This window comes from Aspergillus tanneri (genome assembly GCF_003426965.1).
Source record: "Aspergillus tanneri strain NIH1004 chromosome Unknown AapTan_7_pilon_pilon_pilon, whole genome shotgun sequence".
Classification (NCBI taxonomy): Eukaryota; Fungi; Ascomycota; class Eurotiomycetes; order Eurotiales; family Aspergillaceae; genus Aspergillus; species Aspergillus tanneri.
Genome location: NW_022984634.1, coordinates 4,090,521 through 4,108,114, shown reverse-complemented (window position 1 = coordinate 4,108,114; position 17,594 = coordinate 4,090,521). Strand labels below are relative to the sequence as shown.

General features: G+C 47.2%; 8 protein-coding genes across 8 annotated transcripts; 3 read left to right on the top strand and 5 right to left on the bottom strand.

Moving 5' to 3' along the window:
* Positions 1-1,927: 1,927 nt before the first annotated feature.
* ATNIH1004_007966 (40S ribosomal protein eS30) lies at positions 1,928-2,332 on the bottom strand (the record flags this gene model as incomplete). The annotated part of the gene is made up of 4 exons (XM_033572579.1): positions 1,928-1,951; positions 2,029-2,172; positions 2,237-2,248; positions 2,324-2,332. The coding sequence occupies 4 exons, from the start codon at positions 2,330-2,332 to the stop codon at positions 1,928-1,930; spliced, it is 189 nt and encodes a 62-aa protein (XP_033425894.1).
* A 774-nt stretch (positions 2,333-3,106) lies between these two features.
* bud32 (serine/threonine protein kinase BUD32) lies at positions 3,107-3,934 on the top strand (the record flags this gene model as incomplete). The annotated part of the gene is made up of 1 exon (XM_033572578.1): positions 3,107-3,934. The coding sequence occupies one exon, from the start codon at positions 3,107-3,109 to the stop codon at positions 3,932-3,934; it is 828 nt and encodes a 275-aa protein (XP_033425893.1).
* Positions 3,935-4,146: 212 nt separating this feature from the next.
* On the bottom strand, positions 4,147-5,206 carry ATNIH1004_007964 (putative gamma-cysteine synthetase regulatory subunit; the record flags this gene model as incomplete). Its single annotated transcript, XM_033572577.1, has 2 exons — positions 4,147-5,074; positions 5,184-5,206. 2 exons carry the CDS (start codon positions 5,204-5,206, stop codon positions 4,147-4,149), a joined length of 951 nt encoding a protein of 316 aa, XP_033425892.1.
* A 297-nt stretch (positions 5,207-5,503) lies between these two features.
* On the bottom strand, positions 5,504-6,582 carry ATNIH1004_007963 (uncharacterized protein; the record flags this gene model as incomplete). Its single annotated transcript, XM_033572576.1, has 5 exons — positions 5,504-5,656; positions 5,719-5,803; positions 5,905-6,022; positions 6,153-6,255; positions 6,508-6,582. 5 exons carry the CDS (start codon positions 6,580-6,582, stop codon positions 5,504-5,506), a joined length of 534 nt encoding a protein of 177 aa, XP_033425891.1.
* A 2,316-nt stretch (positions 6,583-8,898) lies between these two features.
* On the bottom strand, positions 8,899-9,161 carry ATNIH1004_007962 (uncharacterized protein; the record flags this gene model as incomplete). The annotated part of the gene is made up of 2 exons (XM_033572575.1): positions 8,899-8,988; positions 9,042-9,161. The coding sequence occupies 2 exons, from the start codon at positions 9,159-9,161 to the stop codon at positions 8,899-8,901; spliced, it is 210 nt and encodes a 69-aa protein (XP_033425890.1).
* A 1,018-nt stretch (positions 9,162-10,179) lies between these two features.
* ATNIH1004_007961 (ATP-binding protein) lies at positions 10,180-12,186 on the top strand (the record flags this gene model as incomplete). Its single annotated transcript, XM_033572574.1, has 3 exons — positions 10,180-10,273; positions 10,329-11,803; positions 11,878-12,186. The coding sequence occupies 3 exons, from the start codon at positions 10,180-10,182 to the stop codon at positions 12,184-12,186; spliced, it is 1,878 nt and encodes a 625-aa protein (XP_033425889.1).
* Positions 12,187-12,745: 559 nt separating this feature from the next.
* ATNIH1004_007960 (amphiphysin) lies at positions 12,746-14,093 on the bottom strand (the record flags this gene model as incomplete). Its single annotated transcript, XM_033572573.1, has 3 exons — positions 12,746-12,768; positions 12,820-13,842; positions 13,910-14,093. The coding sequence occupies 3 exons, from the start codon at positions 14,091-14,093 to the stop codon at positions 12,746-12,748; spliced, it is 1,230 nt and encodes a 409-aa protein (XP_033425888.1).
* A 1,184-nt stretch (positions 14,094-15,277) lies between these two features.
* Positions 15,278-17,038, top strand: NFS1 (IscS subfamily cysteine desulfurase; the record flags this gene model as incomplete). Its single annotated transcript, XM_033572572.1, has 2 exons — positions 15,278-16,390; positions 16,616-17,038. 2 exons carry the CDS (start codon positions 15,278-15,280, stop codon positions 17,036-17,038), a joined length of 1,536 nt encoding a protein of 511 aa, XP_033425887.1.
* Positions 17,039-17,594: the final 556 nt, after the last annotated feature.

Sequence of the window (17,594 nt, the reverse complement as noted above, 5' to 3'; positions counted from 1 at the left end):
ATTGAAATCACTCGACGACTGGAATATCAGTAGCTCTGGACTGACACTCTATGCATGTCTGATCATGAAGGGGAGAAAGAGTTAGCGGCATTCGTACCGATCTACGGCCGAGCAGCGTTGATGCTTTCAGCACTGAACGGACAGAATGCAAACTCAGGCATGTTGCATAATAGACGTGTTCCTTGTCCCCAAGCCTTGGGACCTGAGAAGAACAGGTACCTTCGACCGCAGATTCTGCGATGGGAGACAGACTTCGGATTTTCCCCGTTGGAGCGTCGCGGCTGGCCAGGAATAGAGAGGATGTTGGCTCCACGCATTGTGCATTTTGGAAGAACCAAATGATGAGAATGTGCTGAAGGCATTCAATACTAAGCTTCCAAGCATAAAAATAATGAAATTGGCTCAGGGAAATTCGACAGAAGTATAGGAAAATGGTTGCCCAATCCTGGTTGTCCAGCCCTATATCGAAAGAGCACTTCACAATCGCCAGGGCGATAGGGAGCAAGAGATTGATTACGAAAATAACAGCAGCTTGGCGCAGCTTGAAGCCTAGTATCAATGCGTTGAGGAATTCTCAGGCCGAGAACTCAGAAGCACTCTGGACAAGCTCTCTGCCATGGCTCCGCTGACATCTGTGTTAGATGACGGATCTATGGGAGAGTATCTGACCGGAATATGGAGCAACAACATTGCTTTTGGTCTGTCCTGGGGACGACCGTGCCATCTGCTGATCGCAGTCCCAAGCCCTAGGCTGGAGCTGGGCGAGCGTAGATGGAAAAGTGAGCACGTTGGGCCTCGCGTAGCCTGAGGATATGATGGATGAGCACGCCAAAGGCCCAAGCTGAATTAATAAGTACCAGCCAAAACTGGTGTCACACAACGTGGTACTCGCGGTTCCATCAAATCCATATGGTGCCGTATTAGAAGGTTCACACATCACAATCGAAGGCGTCTGCATCGGATTTAAAATCTTGCGAAAATTCTGGGCCTCATTCTGATTTCACAGTGAATCCAGTTTTGGATCAATCTTCTGTGTTCGACTGCTGGTGCTGCTCAACCAGGCCAGACGATGTTCAGGAAGCAGAGTCGACCAAATTCAGCCGTGAAATCGAGCAGCATGTCGGCCTAGTAGTCCAGGGAGATGCTTGGAGATCTGGAAGCCATTGGAGCATTGACCGAGGGTTCTGTGACTTTATTATTCTAAAATCTTTGGAAGGAAATACTTTCAGACGTGTTGGGTAGATGCGTGTTGAATGCAGCGAGTGTGAAGTTGCTCATGCAGCCTTTGATGCACTGGGTCGGGAGACGTGAGTTGAAGTTGATTTGAATGTTTGATGACAAAAATATCTACAATCTATTTCCACCCTGCTCTAGAAAGTCATACTACGAAAATAACTAGAGATGCTGCTCCACGATCTACAAGTAGATGATGACCGTGACTAGCCCGCCCTTGTACGATACATACTAAACATTCGTGGCCTATGACGTCTATCCTGACAGCTCCCATGTGTAGAAGAGCTAGACAATCACCATTTGACCACAACGAAGTAATTTAATCGTAACTGAAGGTTGAGTTCGCAGGAATACGAAATTCATCCACATATTCCAAGGCCGCGTCTAGAGCCTGAAATAGACATTCCAACATACGAAGCTGCACCTCAACAACGATTTCGATGAGGAAATAAAGCCTTCGAGAGACCGAGTATGTGATTATATTCGCCCCTATGTAAAAGTCGATAACCGAATAGAAATCATTTCAAAACCCATCTGTTTGGACCCGTAACACGCGATCAAAGACAAATAGAGACCGTTTCAAAAGCCAGAGGATGTCCCCTCGCAAATATTCGTCACATTTCTCAGCCTCCCACCGGCAACCCAGGGGAATCATAGTTGCCAAATCATCGAACAGTTTCGGAGATTTCGTTCTTTACGAGCTAGGGTTGGGGTTCATCTGCAAAGCACGTGGTATAAGCCTCCATTTTCACACTTCCAGAGTAGCAACTGTCGTCGCCATCAATTCCTTCATACCTTGCGCTTGCCACCGGTCATGGTGACATTGACGAAACGGCGAGTGTAGACGATCCTCTTGCGGGCGCGGCCCTTAGGAGTCTTGGCCTTCTCTTGCTTCTCGACCTTGGGAGTGGCACTCTTGACCTTACCGGCACGAGCGAGCTGTTGGGAGAGTTAGATGCCATCCCGGTTACGACGAAGGACACGAGATGAGTTGAGGGCTTACCGATCCGTGGACCTAGGAAACGAACAAATAGTCAGCACACAGCATATTCGCCGAAATAGAAGTGAATATCATCGGGTCTCAACGTACTTTACCCATTTTGACTGTAAAATCTAGCCTTCAGATGCAAAAAGGGAGGTTTCGGTGGATAGCGTTGTCGTTGTCGGGAGGGTTTTGACGAATTTTCGCTGTTTGAGTGTGGTCACGGGTTTGTGCGCTGTCGACCCACTTCTTTAGGTCGGAAGAAAGTATTGCCTCCACTGAGGTGGGCGGAGGCTGACGGCGGTGAGTCAGCGCTGGCCGGAGATGTGTTTGTCCGGGGCCTAGGACTCTCCTTTTGGATTAGTTAGCCGCTCATCATGCATGAGTAATCTAATACTAAGAGGGACTTCGAAGTCGAGAGTCGAGAGACACTCGAGGCAGTCTTGACTCACAGATATTTCCATTGGTTTCCCTTTGGATGCTCGATTACGGAGTAATGATTAATTCAAGATGACCGATTACTAAGCCAGAGTTTTTACTCTTCGAGAGCCAAATGACGTAAATGGACACCATATGGCGCATAGTTGTAACCTCTTGAGTATATCTTAAGTTAATCACAAAATTAAACTAGTCGATAAGTACGCCATAGTGAGATGAAGAACGTGAATATACTCATAGCTACACCTAAAGTCCACATAGATGATGTTTCCTAGAGTATATGCATTCATCGGTAGACTTTTTGAGTCCTGCTCCGCCAAACCTCATGGAACTTTTTTTCCGCAGCAACAAAGCTCAACTCAACCTCCAACACACCTCCACTTGACGCCCTCAGTCAATAAATAGCGCCTATAAAAATCAACAGCGATACACCCACATCTAACAAACCATACCATGTCTTCTGCCGGCACATACAAACCTCCCGAACTCCCGACACCATTCATTCACACAACCCCACCTCCCGAGCTCCTCACACAGGGTGCCGAAGGCCATCTGTACAAAACCACATATCTCACGCCAAACAATTTCGCCGCACTGAAAGTCCGTCCATCGAAACCCTACCGCCATCCTATCCTTGACCGTCGCCTCACGCGTCAACGCATACTACAGGAAGCGAGATGTCTGGCGAAATTAATCCGGGAGGGTGCGAGTGTACCGGCCCTGTTAGCGTTGGATTGGGAGGGACAAGGTGGCGAGAACGGGGTAGGAGGAGCATGGCTGCTGATGGAATGGATTGAAGGGGTAGTGGTGCGAGTGGTATTGGAGAGGTGGGAGGGGTGGATGAAGCGGAACGAGACAAGTGTCCAAGCGCAGCGAATCGAGGAAGAGAAACGGCGAATTGGCGATTTGATGAAGAGGATTGGTCGGACGGTGGGAACACTGCATAAGGCGAATGTGAATCATGGGGATTTGACTACTAGTAATCTGATACTACGCGGGCCCGAACCGCAGCGGCAGGTTACAGAGGAGGGGTATCCGTCTATGGAAGGGGAGGTGGTGATGATTGATTTTGGACTTGCAAGTCAGAGCTTTCAGCCTGAGGATCGTGCTGTGGACTTGTATGTATTGGAGAGAGCATTTGCCAGTACACATCCCCGGACGGAGCCGTTGTTTGGGGAGGTCCTGGCTGGTTATGCCGAGAGCTATAAAGGAGCTGGAGCTACGTTGAAGAAGTTGGAAGAGGTGCGCATGAGAGGTCGCAAGAGGACCATGATCGGATGAGAGCCTTTTAATGTTCGATATTCCAATATTTAAGGCATAACTGCGGAAGCGGGGCATCAAAATATGTATTCATTATTCATAATAAAGCCAAAGACGCCATGCTGTGTTCAAAAAGGTGCAGAAAAAGAATATACATTGACAGGAGACCATAAAATGGACCAATGGAAACAATGGAGAAAAGAAAGAGGGGGAATAACAAGAGCGCAAGCTCGTCAAGGACGTGGTTTCACACAACTCCCTACATCTGCAAGTGCAAAATAACCCTTGTTCTCAACCACTCCACGGTCTTTGACTACGGCTGTATATTTGACCACCCATTGCGGCTCGACATCGCCTTGGATGCCATCTTCAGCCTTCGGAGCGGAGGCAAGAATCCCAGCCCCCTTTTCACCAGGGCCAAGAAGTTCGCGAGTCGTACCGATGGGAAGGATGTCCATACAGTCGTTATGGGTGAGGAGTTGGATGTTTTCCTGCTTTGCGTAGAGGATCAGCGATTTGGGCACGACGCAACAATCTTTCAGGTTGATCTGGTCGACCGAGGGTTTGATCTTGGTGTATGGAAGGAAGCGGGCAAGTCTCTCGCTCCCAAATTCCGCCACTCCTAGTTGAGAGATCAAACCCCTTTCCTGCAGGCCTTCTAGTGTTCTCCATGTTCGTATAATGCTGTCAAAATCGTCTGGTTCTTCGCTTCCGCTGTTGGAAGAGACCTCGTCTTCACTATCGTCCTCTGCATCAAACAGGATACCGGGAAAAGAGACTATCAAAAGATCGATAGAATCCACATGTAACTCCTTCAATACTAGATCAATCGCTTCCCGTGTATGTGCACATCGTCTGGACGCCGGGATCCCGGGCAAGTAGAACAATTTCACCGTAATATCGTATTGACACCGCTCTTCTGCTAACCCTCGTTGCGAGAAATCGATCGCAGGTATGTAGAGAGTGTCATTTTCCTCGCGAGTCCAGGAAAGATATTGCTGGGCTTTCGGAGTTGGCTCGCTTGTTGGAGCGCGGTCGGTAGATGTAGAAAGTTGTTGTGATGTCTGGAAATTCGATCGCAGCGCGTTGATGAGTTCGACGTTAGACTTTGCGGTGATCGGCTGTCGAATAACGGTCGAGCCGCCACCTGTCATAAGATTCCTTTGTAGAAAGTTTCATGTTAGTTTTACTGCTGCACGAAAATGTTTCTGCAAGGGAGGGATCTGCTGCACTATTGCATTCGTCTGCAGAGAAGGGCGACGTGACTTACGAGGTGGAGAGAATCAACTTCATGGTCGCTGCTATGGGATATAAACAGAGATCTAACAGCAAGGCCGGTTAATATATGAGATTTCTTCTGCGGGGAGGTCTGCAAGACGTTGCGGGTGTTGAGGGGAATTGCTAAGCAGCCCCACGGGCACTTTCTACTGCATTCGGCGACCAGTTTATTCAGCACCTCTACAACAAGTTCTGTGAAGTACGAGCCAACAGTATACTCGATTTCATTGCTCAAAGTGTTGCTTTAATGGCTATCTGCACACAATTGAATCATTTGAAACTATTTAGGCTGTCCCCCAACCCCCCCTATATTCAATCATAATCGATAGTTGGATCACAATCTATCGGGTCATACTCTCCTGTATGGAGGATTTTCATATCCGCATCAGACAACTCGAAATCGAACACCTCGGCATTCTCCTGGATCCGATTTGGAGTAGCAGATTTAGGAAGAGGAACGAAGCCCTGTAGAGTGGTCGGGTTAGCGCCACCATCTATACAACAGTATCTACCCTAGCAAAACTTACCTTCTGCAAGCTCCATCGGATCAGAACTTGGGCCGGAGACTTGTTATATTTCTTGCCAATCGTCTTCACCACAGCCTCCGTAATCCTGTATCCATGTTTCAGAGGCGAGTAGCTTCAACAACGATATTGCGTTTCTGAAGCCATTCCACGATCTCCGATCGATCTAGCCATGGATGCAGCTCATACTGTCCAACGTCAATAGTACCACCACCGCCTTTGATATATTGCTCCAGCTCGTCAAGATTATGTACACCGTAATTAGATACACCAATAGATTTGGTCTTCCCGGCCTTCTGAGCCTCGACTAGGGCACGTCACGAGCCGAGACGGGCTTCTTTCCCACCATACAGTGCGTGGATTAGAATCCTACATGCGTGATATAAGCAAACTGATAGAGTGACCAAGAGAGATGTGGAGTTATTCGCCGAACATACGGATCGAAGTAGTCCTGCTCCGCTTCTTTCGGCTCGTATCGATAGCCTTCCTGGTGCGCTCGTAGCCTATCGACCCGGGTGGAATTTTGGTTGTGAAAAAGATCTGGAATCGGTCGATACCAGAGTCCTCAATGGCATGACCACATGCTTTCCCGTTGCCATACATGATATCTGAACCACCTGTTCACGGTATCAGTGGATCCCAACGAAATTCTAGCACAACCTGCTTAGTTTTAGACGAAGGACTAGTCTCCGTTAATAGATACGTCAATTCATGAGATATAGAAACAGAAACATCATATCAACCTGTTTGGGTTCAGCCTTGGGTCGCCATTTTGGAATCAAGTCGACTTACTCCGTATCCAGGGATAGGAATCTCATGGCCCGAGTTCATTCGGTAAGTGGACCATAGACCTTGAAGGGCAGCCATATGCTATAATAAGTTGAAATTAGTACCAGATATTTTGAAGAAGTGGATGCATGAAAAATGCTAGAGGGAACTGTTGTGACGATGAGATCATACGGCGGGGTGCTGTTTGATCTAGAGGCACCATGGAAATAACACTGTGCCATGATTCCTTTACGAAATAAATTCGTGCAGTCGAAGGTCGATGCTTAATAATGTAGTGAGTAGACTTTTTTGGGTGCATAGGATTGCAAGTGCTTTGCATTTAATAATTTTTTTGATTATATTGTGCCTTTAATGCTAATAATGTTGGAGGCAAAAATTGCATGTATATCTTGTAGACTCAATATTAAACGTCTCCCCAAATCCACAAATGCAACAGAGTAAATGTAACAATATTGGTAGAATTGAATTGAATTTTGCGTTTACCTTTCAGCTGTATTTCATGTTAAAGTAGATCCTGTGGGCAGGAGTATTCGTTATTTTGTAAATAGCTATCCAACCATGATATTGCCTATATTAGGGAGGGAGAAAGTAGACATTTTCCCCCACGGTCCCTTTTGTATAAAGGTTAACTAGTTAACTAAAGACTAAGGTTATAGGACTAGATACAATAATGGAATATATATAAAATGAATAGCAGTATATTTACAAAGAGTCGATTGCTCTGGATGCAAAGTAGAGATTACCAATCATAGGAATAGATGACTATAATTTATCTTAGACTCACTAGAAAAATAGTACAATATAGAAAGGGAGATTACTTAGTAGAGTAAATAGTAGAGCTATCTGGATACTGAAGTAACAGTTATTTCTATAACTTGCAATGATACACTCACTTTGCAGAAGAACTTTTTTTATACACATGGGAAAAAGTAGAAGTTGCTGCGATTGTTGCCAGATAGTGTCAGCCATGAGTTTTTGCCCTAAATCACTATTTTGAGATATCAGGATCTTAAATGAACCAGGTAGTTTGACCGATCAAATCGAGAAGCAGTATGATGATATGTAACTTGCCATGTAATCTGCAGAAAAGGCTTTAGGAGAGAATGGCTTGGCTTATAAAAGAACAAAGGACCCTTTTTGACCAGATTGCTTGAAGAAATGTAGGAAGCCCAATACCCACTGCAATACTAGCGCAAGAAAGCTCGCAATAAAATTTTGTGACCCCGAGCATAGGGCATCGGAATATTTTGCGACATTGAGTTGTATCAAACTTTGGCCTTTTATACCCCCATCCAAGAAAGACTCTATTTCATGCATATCGCATGTCTTCAGCTCACCTACTTGGCAAAATTCCTGCGAAACTGGTTCTAAATACCAGCTACAAGAAAGCTTGCGACAGTTTCGTTTGAATATAAAAAGCCTTCTAGTGGAAGTCAAAGGACTGCCGTTTCCTGCTAGTTCGTAGGAACGAGTATTCAAAGTCCTTTAGTATTGCTCTTGACATGTTAATTCAGCATTATAGTTTCTAACAGTGAATATGTTGCATATACTAAAGAGAGTCGTCCATTATTTTGAAAAGCACTTTAACATTTGTGTTGGCTCTGGAAGAAAATTGAATGTGCCGGGCGATAAATTGCCTTTGTTAACTAATATTCCCCTGAATTGGCTTTTTCCCTTTCTGTCTTTCTGTCTGTCTTTCTAGTACCTCAAATGGAGCTCCATTCTTAAATTGGACAATAAAGTTGGCTGTTGATTTAACTTCGTAGCAAGATTCTAGATGGAGCACTATGTACTGCACTGAAATAGAATGTGGGTAGTGTATGTAATGCCAACTTGCCCTTGGTATGCATCTGTGGGATACTGGGATGAAAGAAATGAGATACGGTTCTAATTAATACAATGCCGGACGTACTAGTCTATTCTGATAGTCTTAATTGAGACTTAAATTCAACATATACTTTTCATGGAGGATTGCTACCTCCCAATTTTATATCAAAGGAGCGCATATTTGCATAACAGAACGACTTCATGTGTGTGTGTCCAGACTGCACGTTGATCTTATGCACAGAAGATGTAGGTAGAAACAAGAGACCGAAAATATGGTTGTTACGTTGCTCAACCAGTGACCTATTAATACCATAGCTATACCTACAAGTATCCCAGGGCAACATTACTTACTATCATAATTGACACCCTTGACCATCGTAAGTTAACCTCTTATACCTGTCATCTGTGTTAGGATACATCCAAGCGGAGGAAAAGAGCGGTGAGAAAAGAAAAAAAACCTACATACAAGGAGCAAACAATGGAACGAAAATGCCACTATACATCGAACAGTAGGTAGCAGCAAATGCACTTGCTGAAAATCGTCCATATTTATCTTCATTTATGCATTCACCGAAATGAGGCAAACATAGCCTCGGCTGAGAAGGTTGCATACTCGATATTCGGCATAATCAATGTAACCGGGTCTGAGCGCTCCACCTATGCAAGAACATATCAGCTGCATGGAAAAGCGCAGCAGGGATAGCGGGGACCATGATCGGGGTTTGGAATTCAGACTTTCCAACGCCGTTTTTCTTCTTAACAAGTCTGCGATAGATCTGATCGCCGATAAGCGTGCACTCTTTTGCAGCGAAGGCAGATCCAATTGCCATGGATATATAGTTTGGACTTGCCATTTGGGTGTTTTCAAGATAGACATCCGTCAAAAGGTCTACGAAATCTGCGCATAAGATATAGATATTGTCTTCGTAACAATAAGAGAGAAGGATATCCTTCACACCGTAGGCATCGGGGACCAAAACTGGAAAGAACTTAGAAGACAAAGATGTCAGGCTTTGAGAATGATTGTGCTATGAATATTGGGAGCTGTCATGAATATCTCGTCATAACACTGACAATTTTATCAGGATCAATCTCAGTGGCAGGGTACACGGCAGGTTCGCAATAATCTTCAGGGACTGATGAGACGTTATCTTCAACTTAGCTATATATAAGTTGCCTCAGGAATATGGATTTTGACAACCATTGCTTTAAGGTCGAAACCAACTGTCTGGCTGTGACGTAGGCACAGTACATGCTACACCAAGCTTTGCCCTCAGCATAGCCAGGTAGTAAACGTAGGAACTCCTCAAGGAGCGTAGTCAGGCCAAATGCAAAGGCTCATTTCTCAGCCTCGCCAACCCACATGCTCTACAGCAATGAACATGAGGTATCCACAGCGGGAGACTAGGCACAGCGAGAGACTAGGCACAGTGGGAAGACAAGGCCAACAGTCCATGAACCAGTTAGAAATTGCAGAGTCATATTTCAAACCAGCTTTTGCTGATTGTGCCCTGAAACAAATCACTAAAGGATTTGGGCCGTGACTCACGAGGCTCTGAGCCGTTGCATGGTGGGGTCATCCAGCCTGCAGATCGACCATTAAGCCTCTGACAGTGATGGCGACCCTACAATTATTGCTAGGCAGCTAGGATACAACCCGAAGCCACTCAGAAATACATCATAGCCGATGGATGCCTGGGGAAAGTTAAGGGATAAAAAGGAAGTGTCCACGGGCGGAATACTTTATTTCAGTCAGCCCAGGTCGGATTTCTGCGAGGATACCGCAGAAACTTTCATCATTCCAGTCCTTCACTCTTTAAAAAGACTTTCATCATAGATATTGCAGCCATGACGCTGGTTGTTGATGAGGTTCAGGAGAACACAACTCCTAGCACCACTCCCACCAATAACGAGGCCGAAAGCGATATCAGTGAAACCCCTGGTGTGTATTCTGAAATCTCTAGCTAATATTTACAGCCAAACTCATACATAAAAAGAAGAAAAGCCGAACTATGCCCCTGTGGGCTCGATCTGCGACGTGCAAAATTTTTACGAGACAAAGCCCGACGAAAATGACTGTACCTCGTGGTCCAAGGAGATGCCGGACGACCTGCCTGTGGCGGTCGAGGACGCCGAGTCCGCGCAGTATGCGCTCATTGTGCGAAGGAAAAAGTGCTACGACGGACTCAAGAGCCTATCTATTCATTCGATTGTGGTGCAGAGCGAGCCTCTAAAGAAGTTCCTTGCAAAGGTGCTGGATAACTATCCCGGAATCACGATGACATTGGACCGTGTCGAGTTTTCGAGTCCCTTTGTGCCCCTGGTTCATCGATGGGAAGACTTGTGCAATTCTAGAGATGAGGAGACGGATGCGACTACGAAGGAGCATGTTGATTTGTTCCACAAGATTCTTGAAGAGGAGCTTCGGGATGTCATTTCCCGCAAGAAGGATCACATCCAAAACGGTGTAATCACCCACAGACTCCTTTGGACTATTTTCGAGCCGGAGGATGTTGTCATCGCAAAGGTGGGAGGCCGGGAGAGCGGGTTTCGGTTTTCAGGGGGCTCTGTTGACTGCGAGTCCGGATCGTATGTGGTGACTAGCAAATATGTCGAATTCGATGGGGATAGCTTTGGGTTCACGAATAAGGAGTTCGAACTTCCTTACTTCGGAGGCACAAAATCTATCACTTCATTGCCGATGTTCCCGCTAAAGTACCATCCCAACAAAGTCGCGATTCGAAAGTCCTTGGTGGCTCGGGGATGTCTATGGGAACAGCACAAGGGATGTCACTACAGACAGTACGAAGGCACTGCAATTGGCCATTTCCACAGTGAAGAGGTCAAATACCACGTGAAGAGCCGTATTATGATCGATACCGACGGATACAATACCTTCCATTCTAGCGAGACGATCACTATCGATTCGACTATTCATGGTAAATTAACCGATGACCATTTACTTGTCTCATCGCCCATGGTCCACGGATACTCTCTGAAAGACAAAGAATGGCTTCAGTTCTACCTTGACTGCGCATCAGACATCATATGGGACTCCAGTGCATTCGAGTCCCTAGTCCTACCCGAGGACCAGAAGAACCTAAAGCAATTGATTCTCGCCTTTGCCAAGGCCCAATCGAAGCAACTCGACAGATTTGACGACGTAGTGCAGGGCAAGGGACGCGGTATCATCATGCAACTCAGCGGTCCCCCCGGTGTGGGAAAGACCCTCACCGCGGAGAGTGTTGCGGAAGTGATGAAGGTCCCGCTATATGTCATGAGCGCTGGGGATCTCGGAACCGATGCCAGTGGCGTTGAAACTTGCCTGAAAAAGGTCCTTCGAATGATTCCAAAATGGGGCGCTGTTCTTCTCCTTGACGAGGCCGACGTGTTCATGGAAGCTCGTACTGCAACGGATCTGCAGCGGAACGAGCTGGTATCAATTTTCCTCCGAATGGTGGAATACTACGAGGTAAGACACTCCCAATACACACATGCAACTACAAAGCGATACATAAGCCAATGCTAACGACTACTGCTGCTTAGGGCATCCTATTCCTTACCACCAACCGCGCGGAGAACATCGACCCGGCATTTGAGTCTCGGATTCATGTTTCGCTCGTATACAAGGAACTCGATAAGAAGTCCCGACAACATATTTGGTCTCAGTTCTTGGGTCAAAGCCTATCGCACTTCACTGAAGAGCAACTTGACAGCATGGCAGATGTCGAGCTAAATGGTCGACAGATCAAGAACACGCTGAAAACAGCAAACCTTCTGGCCTGGGTGCAGGGTTCTAATGTCAGATATGAGCATGTTCGAACGGTGTTGGACCTACGGGCTTCGAATTCTTGAAGCCTATCTAGGCTAGACTAATTCGAGGTAAATGAGGTTCAATGGTATGAATAACCTACCTTAGTTGATATATTCACTATGATGATAACATCGATGGGTTTCATATTCTACCTTGCTTGTGTTCTTGACCTTTTTGTACATATTCGCCATCAGGGGTTTGATATCCAGATAGCGCGGTTAATTTCGGCCAACTTCTGGATACAAACCAGCAAATTCTTCCTACTGAATTTAGTGATAGAGATCAAGTATAGTAAGTAGGTCATATATAATGAGTCAAGAAAGGAGTAGTCCCTGTGGACTACGGCGTGAAGATCTGTCAAAAATGAGTAGTTCTTTCAACCTGCGTATTGGAATAGAACTGTGCAAGAATATATACATTAGAATAGTGAACAAACAATGAAAGCAGGCCAAGAAGCTCTATGACACCAGAAAAATGCATTAAATCAGTAGCAATTGTAACTCTTGCAGAGTTAGTTAATTCAGAGGTTGTGGTATACCCCCACAACTCCTGTTTGACTCAAACATCAAGAATAGTATATAGGCGTGGATGACGGATAATCTAGTTGAGCTGAACATAGTTTGCTAGAGGAAGGTTAGTAAACTGAATATTACGTACGCGGTCTAAAAACTCACCAGGGAACTGTCCCTCTCGGCCATCGACTCGTCCACTCCACCACTCATTCTGGTTATCTGTGCGTTGTATGATTTCAATGACATCACCTGCAGAAAAGCTAAGGTCACCGTGTGCTTGTGCTTCGTAGTCATACAGAGCTGTAACCGTCTCAACCGAAGCACTAAACCGAGCCGGTTTCGGCTTGGGAGGGGGAGGAGCCGGCTTGGATTTGGCGGCTGTGAGGAAGCTACTGCCGCTGCTAGCCGCGGAAGTATACGGAGGCGGAGGGTTCTCGACGACGTCGGGGTCTTTTTGCCGAGGGGCAAAGCTGCCTTTGCCCTCGTTCGCCAATTTGTCCTTAGGGTTGAATTTGGAGTTCTGTCGACCCAGGCCTTTGGTCTTGAAATGAACAATCGTAAGCTCCTCGGCGCGCTCCTTGACATCGCCTCGCTTTTTCTCAAATGCCTCTTCAACATCTAACGTCAGATCAAAGTACCCGATGTTTATTCCTTGCATTCTTTCGTGTAGTGTGTAGAAAACGTTAAGTTGCATGTAGTAGAAGGACTGGAAGAGCGGGCGGATGAATTCTGCCTCCAGAGCGAACAGTTTGGGCAATTCATCCTTCATCAGGTCATTGTAGTAGTTGTATTCCTGCGTAGCCTGCTCCACGTCGTTCTCAGCCTTGTAAAGGGCCTTTTCATCCTTGAGCGATTTGTCCTTCTTGTCTTGTAGCTTCTTTAGAGAGTTACGATGCCGATCGTAGTCCAACTTCTTGTGGTCTCGCTTCACTGCAACTTTGCGAATCACCTTGATCACCTCAAGCAACTGATCAGCTGGGCTGATGATCCGCGATTCGATCATTTCCAACTCGGGCGCCAGGGACTCCTGGAGGTCGCGAACAATAGCTTCATATTCCTCACAGGCCTGGATGCCTTCCGGATTTCCTTCAATGGTGTAGGAACTCGGGTCGGAGGCGCGGCCAGAGATAGGTTTATATAGTTCGGTCATGGCCTTGGAGAATTCAATCTGATGGGTCAACATGCCTGAAAATTGTGAGCATATGGTGCAACACAGGGATTAAGATGAAGCCACATTATGAAGTGCGCTTACCATTAATGGCGTCAAAATACTTCTTCGACTCATCATGGAGCTTCTTGGTTTCCTTCTCGAGCTCCTGAAACCGGCGTTCGGCATCACTGTAGACCACATCCTTGGTGTTCTCACCAATGTTGAACCGGGACTTGAAGGTCTGAGGTGCCCGAACAATACTCTTCTGAAAACCCTTCAAACTCATCTCGGTAGTCGTTGCAGACGCCTAGGTGTTCGTGGGGGGTAGTGGGGAAGTATTAGGAAGCTGGCGGAATCGAGCTTAAAGGGGGATCGTAGGGAAAAGAAGGAAGCGTTAGAGAGAGGCCACGGAGAAGAAGACGCAAACAAGAGCGGAGGTGGGGGAAAGCGCTGTTTTGTTCGCTGCGACGGCGATTCGACCGGAGCCTGCCCAGTCAGTGGTTTTTGTCTGAGGACCCAACCGGTGACGGTTAGACTGCAGTTCGTCTTGCTCGGCACTGTGGCTGAGCTATGACATAAGACACCGCCCTACACTGTGGCTGAGCTATCTGGCTATCGGTGAGTGGAGGGATGATGGGTAGCAAGGCAGTGAGAAAGGGAAGAGGATGATAACAGGAGCAGAAAGAGAAGTTATGCGTCACTTAGACAGACATTTGATCTCGAGCGCATGCCAAAAGGCAAACGGGGACCTGAGGGAAGTGATAGAGCTGTGGCGTAAGGCCAACCAGAAGGGAAAATCCGGGTCTCGGAATCTTACCACGGGCAGCTTTAGGCACCAGTATCAGCTACCAGTTTAGCGTTAAATCTGTCTGACCATTGCTCTTTCGCTGCTTTTCCTTTCCTTCTGCCATACAGAGTATGATCCACCTAACCGGCCTCCGGTACTCCGGAGTAGAGTGAACTAGATCTCGCGGCCCGGTGGATTTCCCCAGGTTAGTACATTAATATAAGTTCAGCGGGTGGTTCATCTTCAGCCACAAGGTTGATACTTAGACTAATCGTAATGCCATTCTATGCATCAAAGAGGTATTCTAGAGCATCGCGTATTGCCCGTATCCAATGGCTTTGAAGTGTGGATACTCCGCAAGCCACTCGGTGCATTTTACAACCGGCAGATTTTGATAGTGCGACCCTTCGTAAATCCAAGTGTGTTCTTAGGACAGGAGATCCCATCCAGGGCAACTCTCTGAGGATTTTCATGGCATCCAAAAGGTAAACATCTGGCAGGCAAAACCCCGAGGCAGAGGCGGACTATCTGATAACTCCGATCGGGTATAGCGGGCTCGGCAATAATGATATAACCGGATCCAAACTTTTTTCCCTTCGTGCCGTCTCACCCTTCCTGTGTCAATCATCTGCTATCAACTGTCCTTCCACTTTATATGGTACAGTGGCAGATTCATCTCCATCATGTCTAGTGTAACCCCCATTGCCTTGAGACAGGCGTCCCGAGTCTATGCTCGTCGACTTTCGTCGACGCAACCTGGCTCCCTTGCCTCTTTCCCGCGGCGAGTGCTCGCCACTCCGTCCAGGCGGACGTACGTCTCCGAGACTAAGGCAGGAAATGCCCAGGTCTCAGTGGACACTGCCATCAAGCAAGAACAGAAGGAGTTTGTGAAGCAGACGGGCGTGCCACCCCAGAAGGTCGAGCTCCCCGGCTCTGGCGTCTCCAGTGACGCATCTATGAGCCCGACGGCCGGGATTCTAAAGCAAGCTACAGTTATGGACCAAGGAACTCGACCGATCTACCTCGATATGCAGGCTACGACACCCACAGACCCGCGTGTGCTTGATGCCATGCTTCCTTACCTGACCGGCATTTACGGCAATCCCCATTCGAGAACGCATGCTTACGGCTGGGAATCAGAGAAGGCGGTTGAGCAGGCTCGTGAATATATCGCCAAGTTGATTGGTGCCGACCCGAAGGAGATCATATTTACTAGCGGTGCGACCGAGAGTAATAATATGAGCATCAAGGGAGTAGCGAGGTTCTTCGGTCGCTCTGGTAAGAAAAAGCATATCATCACCACCCAGACCGAACACAAGTGTGTCTTGGATAGCTGCCGGCATCTTCAGGATGAAGGTTACGAGGTCACATATTTGCCGGTACAGAGCAACGGTTTGATTCGCATGGAGGATCTTGAGGCGGCCATCCGCCCCGAGACGGCTCTGGTTAGCATTATGGCTGTCAACAACGAAATTGGTGTCATCCAGCCCCTAGCCGAAATTGGAAAGCTTTGCCGCTCCAAGAAGGTGTTCTTCCACACCGATGGTGCCCAGGCCGTGGGAAAGATCCCCTTTGATGTCAACAAGTTGAACGTGGATTTGATGTCTATCTCTAGCCACAAGATTTACGGCCCCAAGGGCATTGGCGCTTGTTACGTACGACGCAGGCCTAGGGTTCGTCTTGAGCCCATCATCTCTGGTGGTGGTCAGGAGCGAGGGTTGCGCAGCGGAACTCTTGCTCCTCACCTTGCAGTTGGCTTCGGCGAGGCCTGTCGCATCGCCAGTCAAGACATGGAAGTAAGTTCTTTTCCATTTCTTTGTTCCTCTATGTGCTCTTTTGCGGCTGTGATTATATGCTTTTTCTCTTCTCAACTTTCTGAGAATGTTTTGGGGGTAGCTCCACGTTCTGGACGTGGCCCCATGACTTCTTGATGTACGTAGCAGGGGTGATGAGTCGATGTGTGATTTAGTGGTTCTGTCAGTTCTGGATCTGACGAGCAATTGCTAACCATCGGTTGCTAGTATGATAACAAGCACATCGAACGACTGTCGAAGCGATTGACGGATGGACTCCTGTCCATGGAACATACCACCCTTAACGGAGATCCTACGCACCATTATCCTGGTTGCGTCAACATCTCCTTCGCCTATGTCGAGGGAGAGTCCCTCCTTATGGCACTGAAGGATATTGCTCTGTCGTCGGGCAGCGCATGTACCTCCGCATCCCTGGAGCCTAGCTACGTGCTCCGTGCACTGGGAAGCAGCGACGAGAGCGCCCACAGCAGTATCCGCTTTGGAATCGGTCGATTCACTACGGATAGCGAGATTGATTACGTTCTCAAGGCGGTGCAAGACCGAGTTCATTTCCTGCGCGAGCTGAGTCCTCTGTGGGAATTGGTGCAGGAGGGTATTGATCTGAACACAATTGAATGGAGCCAGCATTAATTTGTAGATGATGAATGGCGTGGATTTGTTTTTAAATTTTTCATCTTGTAGTTCAGACTGCCAAAGCGGAGTCGATCTGTCATTGCGTTTGCTTCAGGATATCAATTGCAGGATGGCGTTAGGTGTATAAGAATTAAGGGTATTCCGTCTGTATAAAGAATGAAATCATTGATATGGGTGCGTCGAATCTACCGCAGTAATACCTCCACCAGTATGGAGCACGTAAGTATGTGTGTCAAGACAAACCATTCAACCAACTAAAAACCCGGACGCTTAGTGAGCCACAATAGTATAGTCTCAACAGTATCTTCTGCATACATCCGGAGTAAGAGGTGGTCGAAATAAGCTGACTACCACCCTCCACTTCCTTGTTCACCGCAGACTCGAATGGGGTGGCGTGGGTGTCAGCGAGCGGGCCTTTAGCTCGCCTCCCTCTCGCTTAATTCCCGAAATCGCACCCACGGCTCATCTGTTAGGAGTTCCGGTTCATTCTCTAGCACTCACGCTAGTCGGTTGGCTCGACCACCCCTTTCGCTTCCACCCAATACTTCCACTG